This window comes from Antedon mediterranea, chromosome 2 (assembly GCF_964355755.1).
Source record: "Antedon mediterranea chromosome 2, ecAntMedi1.1, whole genome shotgun sequence".
Taxonomy (NCBI): Eukaryota; Metazoa; Echinodermata; class Crinoidea; order Comatulida; family Antedonidae; genus Antedon; species Antedon mediterranea.
The window spans coordinates 33403048-33420698 of record NC_092671.1 but is presented as its reverse complement, the minus strand read 5'-3'; the positions used below and the strand labels follow the sequence as shown (position 1 = coordinate 33420698).

Genomic DNA, 17651 nt, shown 5'->3' with positions numbered 1-17651 from the left:
TTTTCAAGGTTTTGAGAAATAGCGCTGCCAGCTGGTCTTTATCTACAGTACCTTGGCGCTGGTGTACTGTAGTAGCATTTTAAAAAAATAAATAACAAGCTTATGGAAAGAAGCAAGTAAACCAAAATTTTATTTAAAATAAAATTTTATTTAAATTAGAAGTTACTCCATTTTTGTTACTTTTCCCAGGATATATAGAATCGACCTTGACATTAATGTTTTAATATTGAGATAGGTAATCACAGACCCCAATGGAAATTATATATGCATATTTCTTTTATCTAGGGTTACATAAATCCTATCATATTATTCATTGAAAATAACATGTTTGTGTTGGAAAAATTGGAATTTGACAATATATATTGTATATAAGAAAAACAGAATACAAAAATACAGAGTAAAATGCTTATTTCAATCTGGATTATTAAAAATAACAGGAAGACACAATATTGAAATTTGAGCAGTGATAGTTTATTTCATATTTTCTCATTTTACAATAGATTAAAATATAGTATTAAAATGAGATAACAATCAAGGTGTTTTAATACATGAATCAAAGTGACACATGACAGTATCTGATGGACTTTATTACCAGAAATTTATTTACATCTTAAATACTTATATAATATTATGTTTCGTCTACATCTTTTTTGCCCTCCGAGTGTTTTGACTTGTCTGATTTGTCAGACTTGTCTGATTTGTCGGACTTGTCTGATTTGTCCGATTTGCTAGATTTGTGCGAGTTATGGGACTTGTCTGACTTGACACTCTCATCTGAAAAAAATTTAATTCAATTTTTATAATATGAACAATTAAATGGTTACGATGATTAACCCTTTCACTGCGAAGCATTATTCCCACCTCTGTGCGTAATATATATTTTTAAAAAAACATGATATTTTAATAAATTGCAAAATAATACAAATTGAGATAATTGTGTAATTATTTTTGTGGTGGGTGATGGGCAAAGGGTTAGTCTACAGTTAGGTATAACAAAAAAGTAATTTGCATATTGATGACGTCATGTGACGTCATTACAGGTATTTTGGATTTCGTGTTTTTTATCGAATCAATGATAAAAACTATATTTTCTATAAGAAATTTTTATGGAATACGTTTTTCCAACTGGATATTGATGAAGATACGTATAACAAATAAAAATATTTAAAAAAATTGAATTATTTTTATTGTTTTATAAAAATTATGCACAAATCAAAGTTTTGGGGTAAAATCGTGAAAATAATGACAGTTTCCAAAAATTCACTATAGTACAAAAAATAACTATTGTTTCAGAATTTTTTTTTTGCGTGTTGTGATAAACACGATGTTGCCCTATTGGGGCTGGTAAATTTTTGTTGCTTTAAAAATGGTCGCCATTATGCTACTCAAGACAACTTTCCAAGATAGAAATACTATTATATACTATACTATATATAATTAATTAATTAACTATAGAGGGCGCATTATTTTCAAGACGATAATACAACTATAGAGGGCCGTTTTTTTTGCTGGAATTGTAATGACTTGAATAAATATTAAAGTTCATCGAAAAAATATAGAGGGTGCTATATATTATAGGCAAATACGATCAAATCATTGTTTTTCCCATACCCGGTATTACCGTGTATACGTATTTCAACGACGTCTGTTTATACCCGGTAGTACCGGGTATACGCAGGGATTAATTGCAAGATTATTAACACACTGTTTTAAAAAATAATAATGAGTTTAAATAAAACATGATATATCATGGTAAGGGCTAATAAATAGCTAGGCACTGTCTAAGAAAATGCTAGTTTACATGCAAAAAACATTCAAAAACAAGTAAAAATAAACTATAATACCTGATGACGAATCATTATGTTCCTCCTTTTCTTTATCTTTGTCCTTTTTGCTGTCTTCATCTTCACTTTTATAATCCTTCATTGCATCTTCCTTCTCTTCTATATTATCTTTTTCGTCATCACTCTTTTTATCATTTTTGTTTTCATTTTGTTCTTCCTCGTCCTCATCCTCTCCTTTCAGTCCTTTAACGATCTTTTCATTAAGATCTTCTAAAGCTTTTGAAATTGCTTTTTGAGCTGGGAAATCCCCTTGGATCTTTGCCATTTCGAGTGACCGCTCAAATGACTCAATAGCTTCATGTAAATCTCCAAGTTTTACTGTAGAGTAAAAGAAAATCTAAAAATAATCACCCACAAACAAAAATACAAGTAGACTAGAATTGATGAAGGAAAGCATAAGTGTCCTTTTTTAGCCTCAAAGTCTGTTTGCAGTTTGTTATAAAGTACAGGACAAAGTGCAGGGCAGTGATGCAGCATGTGTTAGGTGTTTGATTGTGGGCTCATCGCATTGTGGTGCATTATGTTCTAATAGGCAAGACACGTTTACTTATGTTTGCGTTTCGTGTATAAATGGGTACATAGTAGAGTCAAACACAACTGTGTACACTGGTTAAAATAAGGAAAACACATGAAGAAACTAAAATGTACGCACCCTCTGATTGGGCAATAAGAACACTGGCATTTAACTGCCAGACATCATCTCCAGCTTCTTGTGCTGCCTTCAAACTCTTCTCACCAAAATCATGAGCCTCTTGATATTCACCAAGCTCCAAGTGGCAGCGGCCAATCTCGTGGTACAACCAGGTTGCCTCTAACGCCGACTTGACCATTGGTAACTTCTCTTTCCAATACTTGACTGCTTCTGTGAACTGACCGATACGGGCATGGACTCTGCCGAGATTGTCCAATGCTCTTGATCGTCCATCCTCACTTTCCCTATTGTAAATGTAAATTCATCAGTTTTAGTCGGCACTGTCAACTGTGTATCTATAGGCACACAGTCGAACATGGTGACAGAAAACAAAGTCAACATAGTCAAAATAATAAAATACACACACATTTACAGAACTGAAAGTCACCTCTTTCTCCTAACATCTTTCAATTTCAAAAACAAATTGATACATTCTTGAAACCTGATATTCCTAGTTCTTTTATAGTGCTCATTGATTACAATGAATGGATCATTGCTCCGTCTAGGCACAGAAGACAACCGCATATGCAAATATTTATTTACTCTCGGCACTGTGCCTGTATACTAATATCTGGATGAAGAATATTTTGATTTACCTTGACTGGCACAAATCATAATCAATATTATGATGCTTCAATGCAAACTCCATGTTTCCTAGGTCCAAGTGTGCATTACCAATACAACTATGTAAATTGGCAAGATAGTCATCTTTATCAGGTACGTCACTTTCTTTCCATCCTTCCACCGTCTTCAGGACACGTTTAGACTGGCTAAGAGCATCCTTTGGTTTGTTCTTGGCCAAGGCTAGAAAAAAACAGAAAGGAGAAGATTTAAGCGCCAATTAAGTAAATAAAATGTATAGTACTGTATTGTGAACATGATGTAGTATAATCTAATAATCGAAGTAGCTTTGTGTTAGTGAGCAACATCCTGCTTTTGTGAGCTTGAATGTAACCCCTAGCCAGCAATGCAAACTTGGTTGTCAAGAGGTATAAATGCCAAGCTAGAGGTTGTGTGTCCACCAAGAAGTTCAGCATAAATTCCAATTACTTTGTGGGCAAACATATGACCACAGTATAGTAGGAAGGGGCAGAAGGACTGGTAACATAACTTCATTCTTTATACAATTTTGTTCTTTTTATTTAAGAGTTGTATTGATGTACAGTGTGGCCGAGTGTGAGTGTGGCCGAGCGGTTAAGACAGTGGAACCGAAATCCATAGCCATAACATTGGCAAGGGTTCGAGGCTCAATCGCTCCATGGTTCTGGTAGTAGAACAAGTCTTCTCGGAGGACTATAAACCGTAGGTCCAGTGTACATCTGGCTCATGTGCACTTTAAAGAACCTAGTAAATCTTTCGAGACGAGTAGGGGGTTACCCTGGTGTATATAGTTCATTCATACACAAACACAGACGTATTGGCGCCGTAGTTGGCTGCCGATGTCACAATGGGACCCTTAGTGGAGCAGTAGCCTTCAACTATGAAGTTTGCTCCTTAAAATAGAAGAAGATAACCTGAATACTACTTTTTATTTGCTTACTTACAATTATCAATTTCTTCCAGATTTTTAAGGATGTACTTTGCAGGATCCATTGGCACTTTACTCTTGTCCCGTCTTCCCTTGCTGGCCTCGGCTTTGTCTCGATTGCGTGCATACATTGGCTTTTGTTGACGCCAGAACTCTGTTCGTGTATCTAAATATCGTAATCCCTGCATCACCAAATCATATATCTGGTTACCGCTCTCTGTGGTTGGTCTTGTTAAGTCTAAATTTGCGAAATCACAAGAACTGTTAGAAGCCTAATCTTCAACTTAGATGACAGAGATTACAGAAAACTAATGGCATACAGTAAATGAAACATCAATAGGATTCATATTTCCTAGATTTGGTTCAGTCTATTTTATCTCTTCTGAGTAAATAAATGTTTTCAAATTGTGAGTTTACTTTGGAAATAATATATTATTGTACCTTTATCTATGGCTAGTACTGTAGAACCGATGGTCAGACTAGTTGTGTTTTTCTAGGTTAATTTTTGTTTCCTTTTTTTTTTTTTTAATTGTGTTTCAATTAACAAAATATGTATAAAATTGATTAAAATTACTGCTATAGGTCATAAAAACAAATTGAACATCATAATACATATATTACAAAATTTCCAATAATTATAATTATTTCATTTATCATGTGTTTTTTATTCCTAGAAGTTTTAAATGCTGACATTAGTATTCTGAAACTTTTGGCTGGGCAACAAATTAATTTTAAATATATTGGCTTATTGTTGATTATCATCACTACTAAACTCACCGCCGTCCTTCAGCAACTTATCCAGATAAAGTCGATCCTTGTACAGATCTCCTAACAGTTGTTTTGTGATCTCTTTCTCCTTGTCAGATTGCTCTGCTCTCACTGGACGTTTATTCTGTTTGTTGTCAACATGTTTGGTTCCTGGCTTGGTGTACCCCATTCGAGGCTGTTTCTTTGTCGTCTTCATCTACAATAATAGGAATGAGTTATTATATTATCATAATCAAATTGATTCATTTTAAGACCTGAGTAAAATATAAAAAGATGTCTACACCATCATACTTTTATTTGACAAAAAATGTGATGTGCCTATACACTGTATGGACATGATGATGTCATACCACTACCATATTTGGGCATATCACTACCACATTTGTGAACATCACACTTTATTTGACAAACTAGTTGATAGTGCAGACAGAGCTTTAGGCAGTAATTGTGTGTGTTTTTGTGGCCATTGACCACCTACCATTATTGTCTTATTTATTATGTTGATGCCTTCTGAGAACACCCCTAGAAGACAGACCCCTTTCCATGAGACAAACAAGGGCAATATAGGTTTTACAACTACAGCCAATCCTTATTCAGGCGACACAACTATTAAGGGGAACCCTTTTGTGAAACAATTGTGAACAATTTAACACTACTATGGCCAACCCCTATTCAGGGGACAATACACCCCTATTAAAAATGGTATCTCCTTAAATTGTGTTTCTATACTATATTACCATAGAGATATTATAGTGCTCTATGGTATTACTAATTATAAATGTTAATAGATTTTGTTCATTATAGAGTACAGTCATTGTAAGATTCATGATATTAATTTAGTCTGTATTTGCACTAAAAAATACACTTTAAGTGCAAAGAGACTGATTTCTAGTGTTTTAGTTTTAACACAATACAATATATCTTAAAACAAAACTTTCAAAGTTCAAAGGCATCTTGGTAAAAAATTCTAATCACATATTACAATTCTGATTGCCATCCTCATGGGATGAACAATTTTATTTTTGGTAAAATTACTAATTTATTTCTAGACTTAATGTTATATTTACAAATATTTTTAAATTAGTAAGTCTGTAACTATCATCTACAGTAATTTTACAAATAATTTTATTCACTACTAAATCAATAGGGTTAAATTACTACTATCCATGGCAGACGCTATCAGAACATAATAGGCTTAAAAGAATCTGGTTGGAATCAGTGGCATAACAGCTATGAGCACTTGCTGGCTCAGAGCTTACAGGGGCACCTGAGCATGGCCCAGAAGAAACAACAGGCATTTAGAAAAAGGCTAAAAATGCTCCAAGATCTCTAACATTGGGGCCACTTAGGAGTCTTAAGCAGGGGCCTATATGCAGCACGGACAGTTGTACATGTTTTTCTGTGGCTGTTTTATTTTTTAGGTCATGAAAGAATTGATAGTTTAACACATGTTTACACACAAGTATGTTTTCACTCAAATGACCAAAATAAAATGTTAGAAAACCGTTATGTTTTGATGATACCAAGATTTGACATTGAATGCTTGCTGGTTCAAAGTTCATTTTAAATGAGAAGTAATAATCTTCAGTACAAAAGCTAATTATTTTCTAGTTCTTATTACCTCATCTTGTTTGCTGAAGAATGATAGATCACCCTTGTTTTCAAGTTTCACTTTTGATGGGCCTGTTGATAAAGAAGATATCAGAACAACTTATATTTATAGATACTGTATGTAGATAAATACGTAAAGATTACAAAAATTGTTATTGTATAAATAAAGAAATTGGTTGATCAAGAAGGCAAAGCAGACTGTACAGGTGACATTAAATATCATTATATTTTTTAATATTTGGTTAATCCAGGCAAGTTAGAGAAATTGAATTTAGAGAAAATTAGTAAAACATTTTTACTCCCCACAATTAAAACAATCACTGGCCAAAATGAAATATGTTAGATTCACCATGCTATGATTTTGGTGATAGCATGACTTTATTTGTTGAGGTTATGTCAAATACTTAATGACCCTTGAGTGGAGTCGGAGTAATATGAAGAGACACATGTTTATGTCTATGTGTGAAAATACAATCTTTGTCAAAATCTAATTTAATTCTTTGCTTTTTTGTTAAAAATATTCCCAATAGCATGGTCACCATCAGGTTCTGGATGTACTTCTCTAAATCCACCACTAGCATTGCCACTGAGGCTCTGGTGGTGGATGTACTTCTTTAGATCCACCACTAGCATTGCCAATGATATGATAGCCTATCATAGTCAACACTAGTCTCTGGTAGGGGATCTACCTCTCTAGATCCACCACTAGCATTGCCAATGATATGATAGCCTATCATAGTTACGACTAGGCTCTGGTGGTGGATCTACCTCTCTAAATCCACCACTAGCATTGCCAATGATATGATAGCCTATCATACTCAACACTACGCTCTGGTAGGGATCAAACTCTCTAGATCCACCACTTGCATTGCCAATTATATGATAGCCTATCATAGTCAACACTATGCTCTGGTGGTGGATCTACCTCTCTAGATCCACCAATAGCATTGCCAATGATATGATAGCCTATATCATAGTCACCACTAGGCTCTGGTGGTGGATGTACTTCTTTAGATCCACCACTAGCATTGCCAATGATATGATAGCCTATATCATAGTCACCACTAGGCTCTGGTGGTGGATGTACTTCTTTAGATCCACCACTAGCATTGCCAATGATATGATAGACTATATCATAGTCACCACTAGGCTCTGGTGGTGGATCCACCACTAGCATTGCCAATGATATGATAGCCTATATCATAGTCACCACTAGGCTCTGGTGGTGGATGTACTTCTTTAGATCCACCACTAGCATTGCCAATGATATGATAGCCTATATCATAGTCACCACTATGCTCTGGTGGTGGATGTACTTCTTTAGATCTACCACTAAGCATTGCCAATGATATGATAGCCTGTCATAGTCACCACTAGGCTCTGGTGGGGGATCTACCTCTCTAGATCCACCACTAGCATTGCCACTGATGTTAATAATTATCACATGACTTACTGCCAACTGAGTTATCTATGGCTTCCTGTGCTTTTTGTATCCCTAGTCGAAATTCTTGTAGCTCAGGACGGAGTTTGTTGCCACGGTGATAGAAAACAAGGGCCATTTCAAAATCACCGGTCTGGTAAAGAGCCTCGGCTTTCTGATACAGTCCCTGTAAATGATAAATGATAAGTAATATTGTTTTAATACATAATTCAAAAGAAGTCGGGGGAAAAAACTACTTTATTTCTTAGTGTTATTAGGTGTTTAATAGGGTGCAGGTCAAGTCGGCCCCAAACCGTCTCGGCCAAAGTCAAGTCGGCCCCAAGTCAACTCGGCCTCAAGTCAACTCGGCCTCACGTCAACTCGGCCAAAAACTAATCGGTCAACTCAGCCACAATAAAGTATGGAACGCAAAAAGTGCTTAATATTATTATGATTATTACTATCCACTCTTTAAAAACAATTAAGAAATAAGAAAATAAAAAATTATATCATTGCCGATATGAATAGAAGTACCCGCGTTTTACAAAAACACGTGCAGGTACCACATTTTAGTAAATTGAAGACCATCATGGAGCTATTATAGCTCCATGGTTCCACCATTTGGCCATAGAAAAATGATCGTACTTAACTGTACATATCGTTTTTGTCCATGATTTGCGTTTTTAAAAAAGGGGAATCCCCCGGTCAGCGAAAACACGTAGCAGTTGTAGATATCGAAATAGCTGCCAAAGGCACAGGGAGGTGCAGCTACGAATTGGTTTCAGATGTTGTCGCCTAATCAAATGCATACACTGAAGAAATCTACACGTGATTCAACCATAGAATTAACATTAATTAATACCTCAATGATTCAACCAAACAATCCAACCAAACAATCTTATTACACCTAATATATGTCCTCGCATATCGGACATGTTTATTGAATTTTGACGCACGAACGAACATACGCGCCCACGTACGTGCATCATCATATTGGGTGTATGCCTACAATGTGTTCCTATTTATTATCCAAATGTTCATATTGTAATCATTAATAATAGTATGAATGCTAGCTTATTAATCAATTGTTTGTTATGCGCAATTTCAGAACAATTTGTGCAATTTGAAATTTTATTAAACGTAAATAAAGAAAAATTGGTGAAATCCTTCCTTTTTTTTTTGCTAAAAGTATTATTGTCTAAATATTAATATTCATTAAAAGTCAGAATTATTCATAGGTAATAAAATGTGAAGAAATATTATTTTATCAATCCCCTTCCTTTGTACCTTTTGCATTCCATACTTTAACGGGGCCGAGTTGACCGATTATTTTTTGGCCGAGTTGACGTGAGGCCGAGTTGACTTGAGGCCGAGTTGACTTGAGGCCGAGATGACTTGGGGCCGACTTGACTTGGGGCCGACTTGACTTTGGCCGAGACGGTTTAGGGCCGACTTGGATCGAAATCGTTTAATAATTACAATTGAATCAGTAATACTCACTTCAGCTGTGAAACAAATACCCACACCCTTTCAGAAGGGTGGATACAAAAAACCAATAGATTCATGGACACATCGGTAGACTTAATACTATGTGGTATGACATGCACAACCGAAAAAAACACTTAATTAGAATACTGTACTAACCAATGAAGGATGGGACTCCTGTTTGATTAGAATACTGTACTAACCAATGAAGGACGGGACTCCTGTTTGATTAGAATACTGTACTAACCAATGAAGGACTGGACTCCTGTTTGATTAGAATACTGTACTAACCAATGAAGGACTGGACTCCTGTTTGATTAGAATACTGTACTAACCAATGAAGGACGGGACCCCTGTTTGATTAGAATACTGTACTAACCAATGAAGGACTGGACTCCTGTTCAATTAGAATACTTTACTAACCAATGAAGGACTGGACTCCTGTTTGATTAGAATACTGTACTAACCAATGAAGGACGGGACTCCTGTTTGATTAGAATACTGTACTAACCAATGAAGGACTGGACTCCTGTTTGATTAGAATACTTTACTAACCAATGAAGGACTGGACTCCTGTTTGATTAGAATACTGTACTAACCAATGAAGGACGGGCCTCCTGTTTGATTAGAATACTGTACTAACCAATGAAGGACGGGACTCCTGTTTGATTAGAATACTGTACTAACCAATGAAGGACAGGACTCCTGTTTGATTAGAATACTGTACTAAGCAATGAAGGACGGGACTCCTGTTTGTATCCTAAACATTGCAGTGCCATTTGAACCCTTTGCACAGTTTTAAAAACAATGCATTTTATTTTTATATACCTTATTTTTTATGAACCAGTAAATGTTCATGGCATAAATAAATAATAAATCTTAACTTACCTTGTGATAATCTTTATCCTCAGTAAGCGAGGCCTCTGCATCTTTGAGAGCTGATACTGCATCTCCCAGCTGTAAGTGACACTTGGACCGGGCTACCAGACAGTTTTTATCAGAAGGTTCAATTTCAAGAGCCTAAAGAAAAACGAAACATTGAAGAATATTGATTAATGAAGCCTCGATATATATATATTTAAAAACCGAATAGTAAGGCATTGTCAACTTTTGAAAAATCACACTATTGTACTCCAAACATTACTTTATAGGCTATAATAGTCTACTTGCAACTAGAACATCATGAAAAACCAAAAACAACAATCAAAACAAAAATGATCCAACCATCTTTACCAAATCATAACCCTCTTTTGCTCTTCTAAACTCTTTCTTCCGCATATGATCCTCAGCTTCACCAATGTACGACTGTAAGAGCTTTAAGAGCTCTGCTCTTTCCACTGCTGGATCAATGTAATCATCCATGATTTATATCCACAGTAAAGACTATCAATACAGTATTACCACCTATCAATATAGAGTGGAGTCCTACACAGTAACCAACTATCAAAATACAGTGATCATCAAAAGTAAATGAACTTGGCTAAGCCTTCTCTGTTTCTACCTTAGATCATCTAAGGTTTAATACTGGTTCTTGCAAACAGTTAACAATCTATGTTCACTATGCACTAGGTGTAGCTTGATATCTCCATAGAAACTACTTTAGAGAGACATGACCTTTGTAAAGACCTTTACAATTGTCTTAATCCAGAAATCAATTGTTCTTTTAACAAAGGTATTAGCAGTTTGTAAGTAGACCCATTGATAGTTTTCCATTATTATACAGGTACCTCATTGCAAATACAGAATGGCTTTAATAATAATAATAATAGTCATTCATTTATTACATATAATTTCACATTTTACAATGAATAAGCTTTTGAGTATTCACATTTATATGCATAAGTAAACAAACAGTAAAAATATTTTAATTAGTTTAGTTTGGCATTTATTTATAAAACAACTAGTCCCAAAGGGGCAATGATGGGATGACAATGGATTATTCCAAATAGAATTATAGGGTTATTCATTTTAAAGAATAGTTTACCTTGCTATTAAAATTAATATCATTCAATGTAATAATTAACCCCTATTTTATTATAAGCCTACACAACTAAATTAGCAATGAACCAAATTATTAAAAATCAATATCAATACTAGGCTATGTTTAATAAAAATGTTTTTATTATACAGTTTTAATCATGAATAGACTGGCCCAGCAGAAGTTGTTATTCAAAGTGTTAATTGTTACATAATAATCAAGGACAAGTTACTACTTTTGGCCAATCAGATGGAGACCTTTTAGTAGTAGGCCTAGCCTGATTTTCACTCAGCTCAGTCTTAAAATAGGCATGCCTGCATAGACACAGATGAAAGTCAATGCTGAAGCCTAGATGGCTAGGCTAGCTAGCCTCGTATAGCTAGTAATAATATACCTAGGCCTACGCTCTTACCAAAAACTAGGCCTAGGCATTTACTGTAGGCCAGAGGGAAGGGCCTAGGGTAGGCTAGGCTAGCTAGGCCTACTTAGGCTAGCTAGCTAGGCATTGGTCCTGGAACTGTATGGATGTGCACGACCCACTTTTTATATAGGCCTGGCCCTAGCTAGGCCTAGTTAGGGCCTAGGCCTATCTTTTGATCGGCTTGGTTGTCTGGCTGGACTTATTTAGGCTAGCTAGGCCACGTCCATTAATGGTCCTTCCTAGACTAAGCCCTAGCTAGGCCTAACCTAGCTAGCCTATACGACCAACAAACAAGCCTTATCGACAGATACTCAATCAATGCCAATGGCATGCCAGCTGCGCATGTGCTCCCCCCGTAAATCGTCGATTTGTTGTTTTTGTGTTGAGCTAGCTCACCTCACTGTAACTTTCTAAAGCCTTCTTGTACTCTCCTTGCTTAAAAAGTACATCACCTTCAGCTACAAATATGGCAAAGGATCCTTTCTGAATGCTGTCGGAGCCTTCTTCTCCTTCGTAAGGCATTTTATGAATCAAATTTTAATAAAAAGGTTTATGATCGATTTAGTTTTTGGTCGTAGCCAGCCTGTTGTTTGATGATGAAAGAGCGTCGTTTATTATTGTCCTCATTTGACCTCTTTACCATAGCAACCATTGCTAAGCGTAAATGTCACATACACTAAGCATGTTTTTAAGTCCAATCTCTAGTTATTATTAATGTTAGTTTTAATTAGATGTTAGTATGCAATAAAGCGTTTTAATCTGAGTGTACCGAAATAAATTAATGTAAGAAAATGTGTTTCCTTTACAAGTAAACTTATAGTAATATTGAAAACGGCTGGAGTTGGAGGTAAACGATATTAAAAAGGATAACCACATGAAAGATGGCGCACTGCAACTTTTCTGTCAACAATTAGAACTGATCTCGTAGAACCCTAGCCCAATGTGTTTGATTACAATCGCTTTATGTAACAAATTATTTAAATATAATACATTTTGCTACATAATTTTACTTCTCGATAGACTTATATATGTTTTTTTTATTAATTTGAAATATTATGAATATTAAATAGTATGCAACAACAACAAAAATATTAACGCGCACACAAGAGTCCATCGTTAATAGTGTTATAGAGCCTCCAGTGTTACATAACACCGACTGATAATTAGATATAGGCTGAGCAAAAGTTTTGTAAAACTCACATCTTAAAGATGATGTTAAACAATGACATATAAAGAAAGGAAAAATTAGGGAAAAGACTCCTTTCAATTAATGGATACTATACGTGTTTTACTAATAAGTTTCTGTTTTTACTGTAATAAGAAAAATAATTTAATTAATAGACAATGTATAAACAGATACACTTAATGATTCCAGTAAACTTTAATAAATCAATAAAGTACAAGTATAGTTTGAGTAGATTAATATAACTTTCAGAAACGCGTTGTTAAACATACATTAAATACCGTACATTTATATATAAACATTTCTAAAAACGTTACTTTTTATGTTGATTATAGAAATGAATGATTATAATAATTACAGTAATTACTTATGAATGAAATGAAACCGTCCGCTCCTCAGTAAAACAGTCTAATTGACTTGATCAATTGATTAGTATTAACTTTCAATCAATAATTGATTAGAAACTTGAAAACAATTTTTAGGGCGGGTCTAAACTCAATTGTATTAGCTAAATAAAAAATAGATAACATTCTTATTACTGTTACTATTACTTATTATTGTTATGTTACTGTAATTATGTTGTGTTTATAGAATATTGATGAAGATGAAATAAAGATCGACATATTTAATTATTAATTCAACACTAATTATTAGACCTATGGTAGGCTAATACCCAATACCCAATGAAAAATACAGTAATTTTTATTTGTCTGGTAGATGTTTTTTGGCAAGCTCATATCCCTTTGTTTTTATGCTATTCACCCATACGGAAAATAAAATTAATGGCATTTTTTTTTAAATAATACATTGACGACGCGATTGATTCTATTATAATGTTGGGTGATATAACAAATAGCCGATGCCATCTAATCGGAGTGTCAGAGTTTAGTTCCATCCACCAGTTTTATGACCTTGACCATAAAGTCGAGATAGGTCAGACAGTGATCGCTAAACTTGGTCGGTAGTCGGCAGCGCTAGCGCTGCACACAACAGTATGACATTATAATGCGGACGATAAGGTGGACAGAATAAACGGATTATAGATTGTGATGGAGGTTTCATAAATCTTGTCGATATATGTGGAGTGTTTAGAGACCAGCTTTCCAAATCCGCACCATTGTAGGTGTGTAATAAAGTAAGCTAAGTTTTGTTTTTAAGTTCATGCTTAAAATCTGTAGGTTTGCCGTTTGCTGCTGTCTGTCTTCCGCATGATACATCGGCTGAGCGCATCGCATTCATTTGCCAGACATGGCCTGCTTGGCTCAGCACATAAACAGCATGTCGGGTTAACGTAGGTTAAATAGAACTGATATTTCTTGTAATGGTCTGTTTTTATTCACCTGCTTTACTTATAGTTAAGTATGACTACGCAAAATTTGCATATTCTCTCATTATTTCAAGTTTAATATGTTATTCTTGGCCTTGCAATAGATAGGATAGTGTAACATACATGGCATGGTGGTAGGTCATCATCATGTCTGGTAGAAATTAAAAAAAAAGCTATGATAATTTTTATTATCATTACAAGATTGACATGACTAATGCCTGTAATGAATTTAAGTAAAACCTTATACACCTTAGTCAAAGAACTGATGTTATACTTGGTGCAGTAAATGATGGTCAGCTAAAATGCAGGTGTCTGACGTCCTCCCCTCGAAAAAAAAAAACCGAATTCTAAAATGACTTGTGGCCCATGTGTTCTTGGTGAACCATCTTCCCATATTACAACTTGTCCTGATAGTAGAGTAAGCTATACCTGTCTGTATCTACAGACTTAGGTTAAACTGTATTTATCTTTTTCATCTATAATCGTTTTAACAGGAACTTTTATTGTGGAAGTACGGCATGCACGTTTCACACTCCGAGGACACCCACATCTCTGATCTCTATATCATTAAAATGTTTTTGCCATCTTTATTATATAGAAAATTCCATGAGGCAGATACAGAGGGGGTGGTGGTAGTTTATGGTGTCTAAACCTCCACCCTGTGAATTATACAGTGTGTGCATATCTATTAATAGTAATTATGTGTATTGCTAGTGCTCCGTCTGGTTTATAAGATGTTTTTTCCCCACTTTATAATTGTTATGCAGTGGAAACCAAATCTCCATTTTATATAGCCTTCATCTCCCTCCTCCTATTTTGCAACAAAACTCTATGTCCTGCCCTCCTCCTATTCTACAACAAAGCTCTGGATTTCTTCCCCCTCCTCCTATTCCACAACAAAACTCTAGATTTCCTTCCTCCCCCCCCCCTCCTTTTCTACAACAAAACTCTGGATTTCCTTTCCCCCTCCTCCTATTCTACAACAAAGCTCTGGATTTCTTCTCCCTCCTCCTATTCCACAACAAAACTCTGGATTTCCTTTCCACCTCCTCCTATTCTACAACAAAGCTCTGGATTTCTTCTCCCTCCTCCTATTCCACAACAAAACTCTGGATTTCCTTTCCCCTCCTCCTTTTCTACAACAAAACTCTGGATTTCCTTTCTCTCTCCTCCCATTCTACAACAAAGCTCTGGATTTCCTTTTCCCCTCCTCCTTTTCTACAACAAAACTCTGGATTTCCTTTCCCCTCCTCCTATTCCACAACAAAGCTCTGGATTTCCTTCCCCCTCCTCCTATTCCACAACAAAACTCTGGATTTCCTTCCCCCTCCTCCTATTCTACAACATAACTCTGGATTTCCTTTCCCCTCCTCCTTTTCTACAACAAAACTCTGGATTTCCTTTCCCCCTCCACCTATTCTACAACAAAGCTCTGGATTTCCTTCCCCCTCCTCCTATTCCACAACATAACTCTGGATTTCCTTTCCCCTCCTCCTTTTCTACAACAAAACTCTGGATTTCCTTTTCTCTCCACCTTTTCTACAACAAAGCTCTGGATTTCCTTTTCCCCACCTCCTATTCTACAACAAAACTCTAGATTTCCTTTCCCACTCATCTTATTCCACAACAAAACTCTTGATTTCCTTTCCCCCCCCCCCCCCTCCTTTTCTACAACAAAACTCTGGATTCGCTTTCCCCCTCCTCCTATTCTACAACAATGCTCTGAATTTACTTTACCCTCCTATTCTACAGCAGAACTCGGGATTTATTTTCCTCCTCCTCCTATTCTACAACAAAACTCTGGATTTACTTTCCTCCTCCTATTCTACAATAAAACTCTTGTCATCTCTTCCCCTCTCCTTCCTCCTATTCTTCCTTGTCTCCTACTCCTATATTTTAACAAAACTCTGAATCCACATAAGACCACACAGGCATTTTCAGAGCAAGCATTCTGTACATTATTATGATCCTCTTTAAATGACATAATGGTATTATAGGATGAGATGTCCCCTTTGCTACGGAAATGTTGAAAATTGAGAAAAAGATAATACAGTGTATTTTATACCCTCTTCAAAGCAATTAAAAATGTGTTACATAATAATTGTCACTTTAGGTATGTGACAAACATGCTTGCCTATCCAGGATAGGCTGTGCTCTTTGGTTAATGTTTCAAGTCTTTTATTTTTACCACATTTTCAAGATATCTCACATGACCAATCCAATGACCCATCCAACCTTATCGGGTTTATCAAATTTACTTTGGTGGCTATTAAGCTCTGTCTACACTATCAAACTAGTTTGACAAAAAAATTGTGATGTGCCCATATATGGTAGCGATATGACCAAATATGGTAGCAATATGCCCAAATATGGTAGTGATATGACATCATCATGTCCATATATTGGTACATCACATTTTTTGTCACATAAAGTTTGATAAAGTAGTGTATACAGAGCTTTAATGTGTGTTGATTATCATGCAAACAAAGTTAATCCAGTATACCTTTTTACAATTTACTGGAAATTAAGACCAAAATATTGTTTTTGTTATAATAATAATAATAATAATAATAAAAACTACATGTATTTACATTGATAACATTTCTGGGTTATTACTGTGCATTGTTTAATTACATTGAAAGATTATTATTTTTTATTTAAATTAATGCAGGATATAGGATAGTGTTTAGCTAATTGACAAGCTCTTGTCAGGATTTACCCTGATGACATCTTACTACTCATAATACTCATTTTTAATAATATTTTTGATTTGCACTTTTATATATCTCAGAATACACTGAACATTTATGCTAAACAGTACACTTTTTTTTAGCTACTGTATTTGAAATATGATCTTTATCTAACATGTTCCAGACTCCAGAATTTTTTAAGGCTTATAACAAAAGTTATCATTGTTGTATTGTTTATCAGCTAGTTGTTCAGTTTACATTGTCTGTGTTTGGTCAGTAATATGAAGGTATAGTATTTCAGGTCAAAGTTCAGGAATTTTTCTTTTCGGTTATCAACCGAATCTAGCGTTTAAATTACCAAAGTCTGCTGATAGGGGTGGAGATAACATCAGTTTCGGCCATTGACATTTTGAAGAACTGTTGCATAATATAACAGGGATCTTGTCAATAATATACAGTTACTTTGACTACAGTAACTGTATTTTTTACTTTAAGAACATTTATTTGTTTCAAAGTTAAAACACACAACAACATTGCGAAAAGAAATGATGACGATGCTAGGTGGGTGCATCTCTTGAGGGCGCTGTTGCATGACTACTCCATTATCCGGCAGGAGTGTGAAATTTATGTATATGTTAACCTTCTTTTCGTAATGTATTTTTCTCTTCGGTTTACCTATATTTTCATCCATGTTTTCAATCATGC

At 35.2% G+C, this 17651-nt stretch overlaps 2 protein-coding genes across 2 annotated transcripts in view; one reads left to right on the top strand and one right to left on the bottom strand.

Moving 5' to 3' along the window:
* Positions 1-439: 439 nt before the first annotated feature.
* Positions 440-12360, bottom strand: LOC140040843 (outer dynein arm-docking complex subunit 4-like). The gene is made up of 10 exons (XM_072087084.1): positions 12143-12360; positions 10236-10367; positions 7896-8049; positions 6453-6514; positions 4841-5027; positions 4080-4301; positions 3132-3339; positions 2497-2780; positions 1845-2162; positions 440-774 (listed from the first exon to the last, which is right to left on the bottom strand). The coding sequence occupies exons 1-10, from the start codon at positions 12266-12268 to the stop codon at positions 629-631; spliced, it is 1839 nt and encodes a 612-aa protein (XP_071943185.1). The 5' UTR covers positions 12269-12360; the 3' UTR covers positions 440-628.
* Positions 12361-13923: 1563 nt separating this feature from the next.
* The window catches only part of LOC140040840 (nuclear receptor subfamily 1 group D member 1-like), a 128533-nt gene continuing 124805 nt past the window's right edge, over positions 13924-17651 (top strand). Inside the window, exon 1 of the mRNA XM_072087081.1 lies at positions 13924-14064. The gene's annotated coding sequence lies outside the window, so the exon portion shown is untranslated. The remainder of the gene's footprint in view (positions 14065-17651) is intronic.

Coding starts and splice junctions, on each gene's coding strand:
- LOC140040843 (XM_072087084.1), bottom strand. CDS start 12,268: ATGCCTTACGAAGGAGAAGAAGGCTCCGACAGCATTCAGAAAGGATCC. Junction 4,302..4,840: donor TAAGTTGCTGAAGGACGGCG/GTGAGTTTAGTA, acceptor TCGCAAATTTAG/ACTTAACAAGACCAACCACA. Junction 2,163..2,496: donor TCTTATTGCCCAATCAGAGG/GTGCGTACATTT, acceptor TTTACTCTACAG/TAAAACTTGGAGATTTACAT.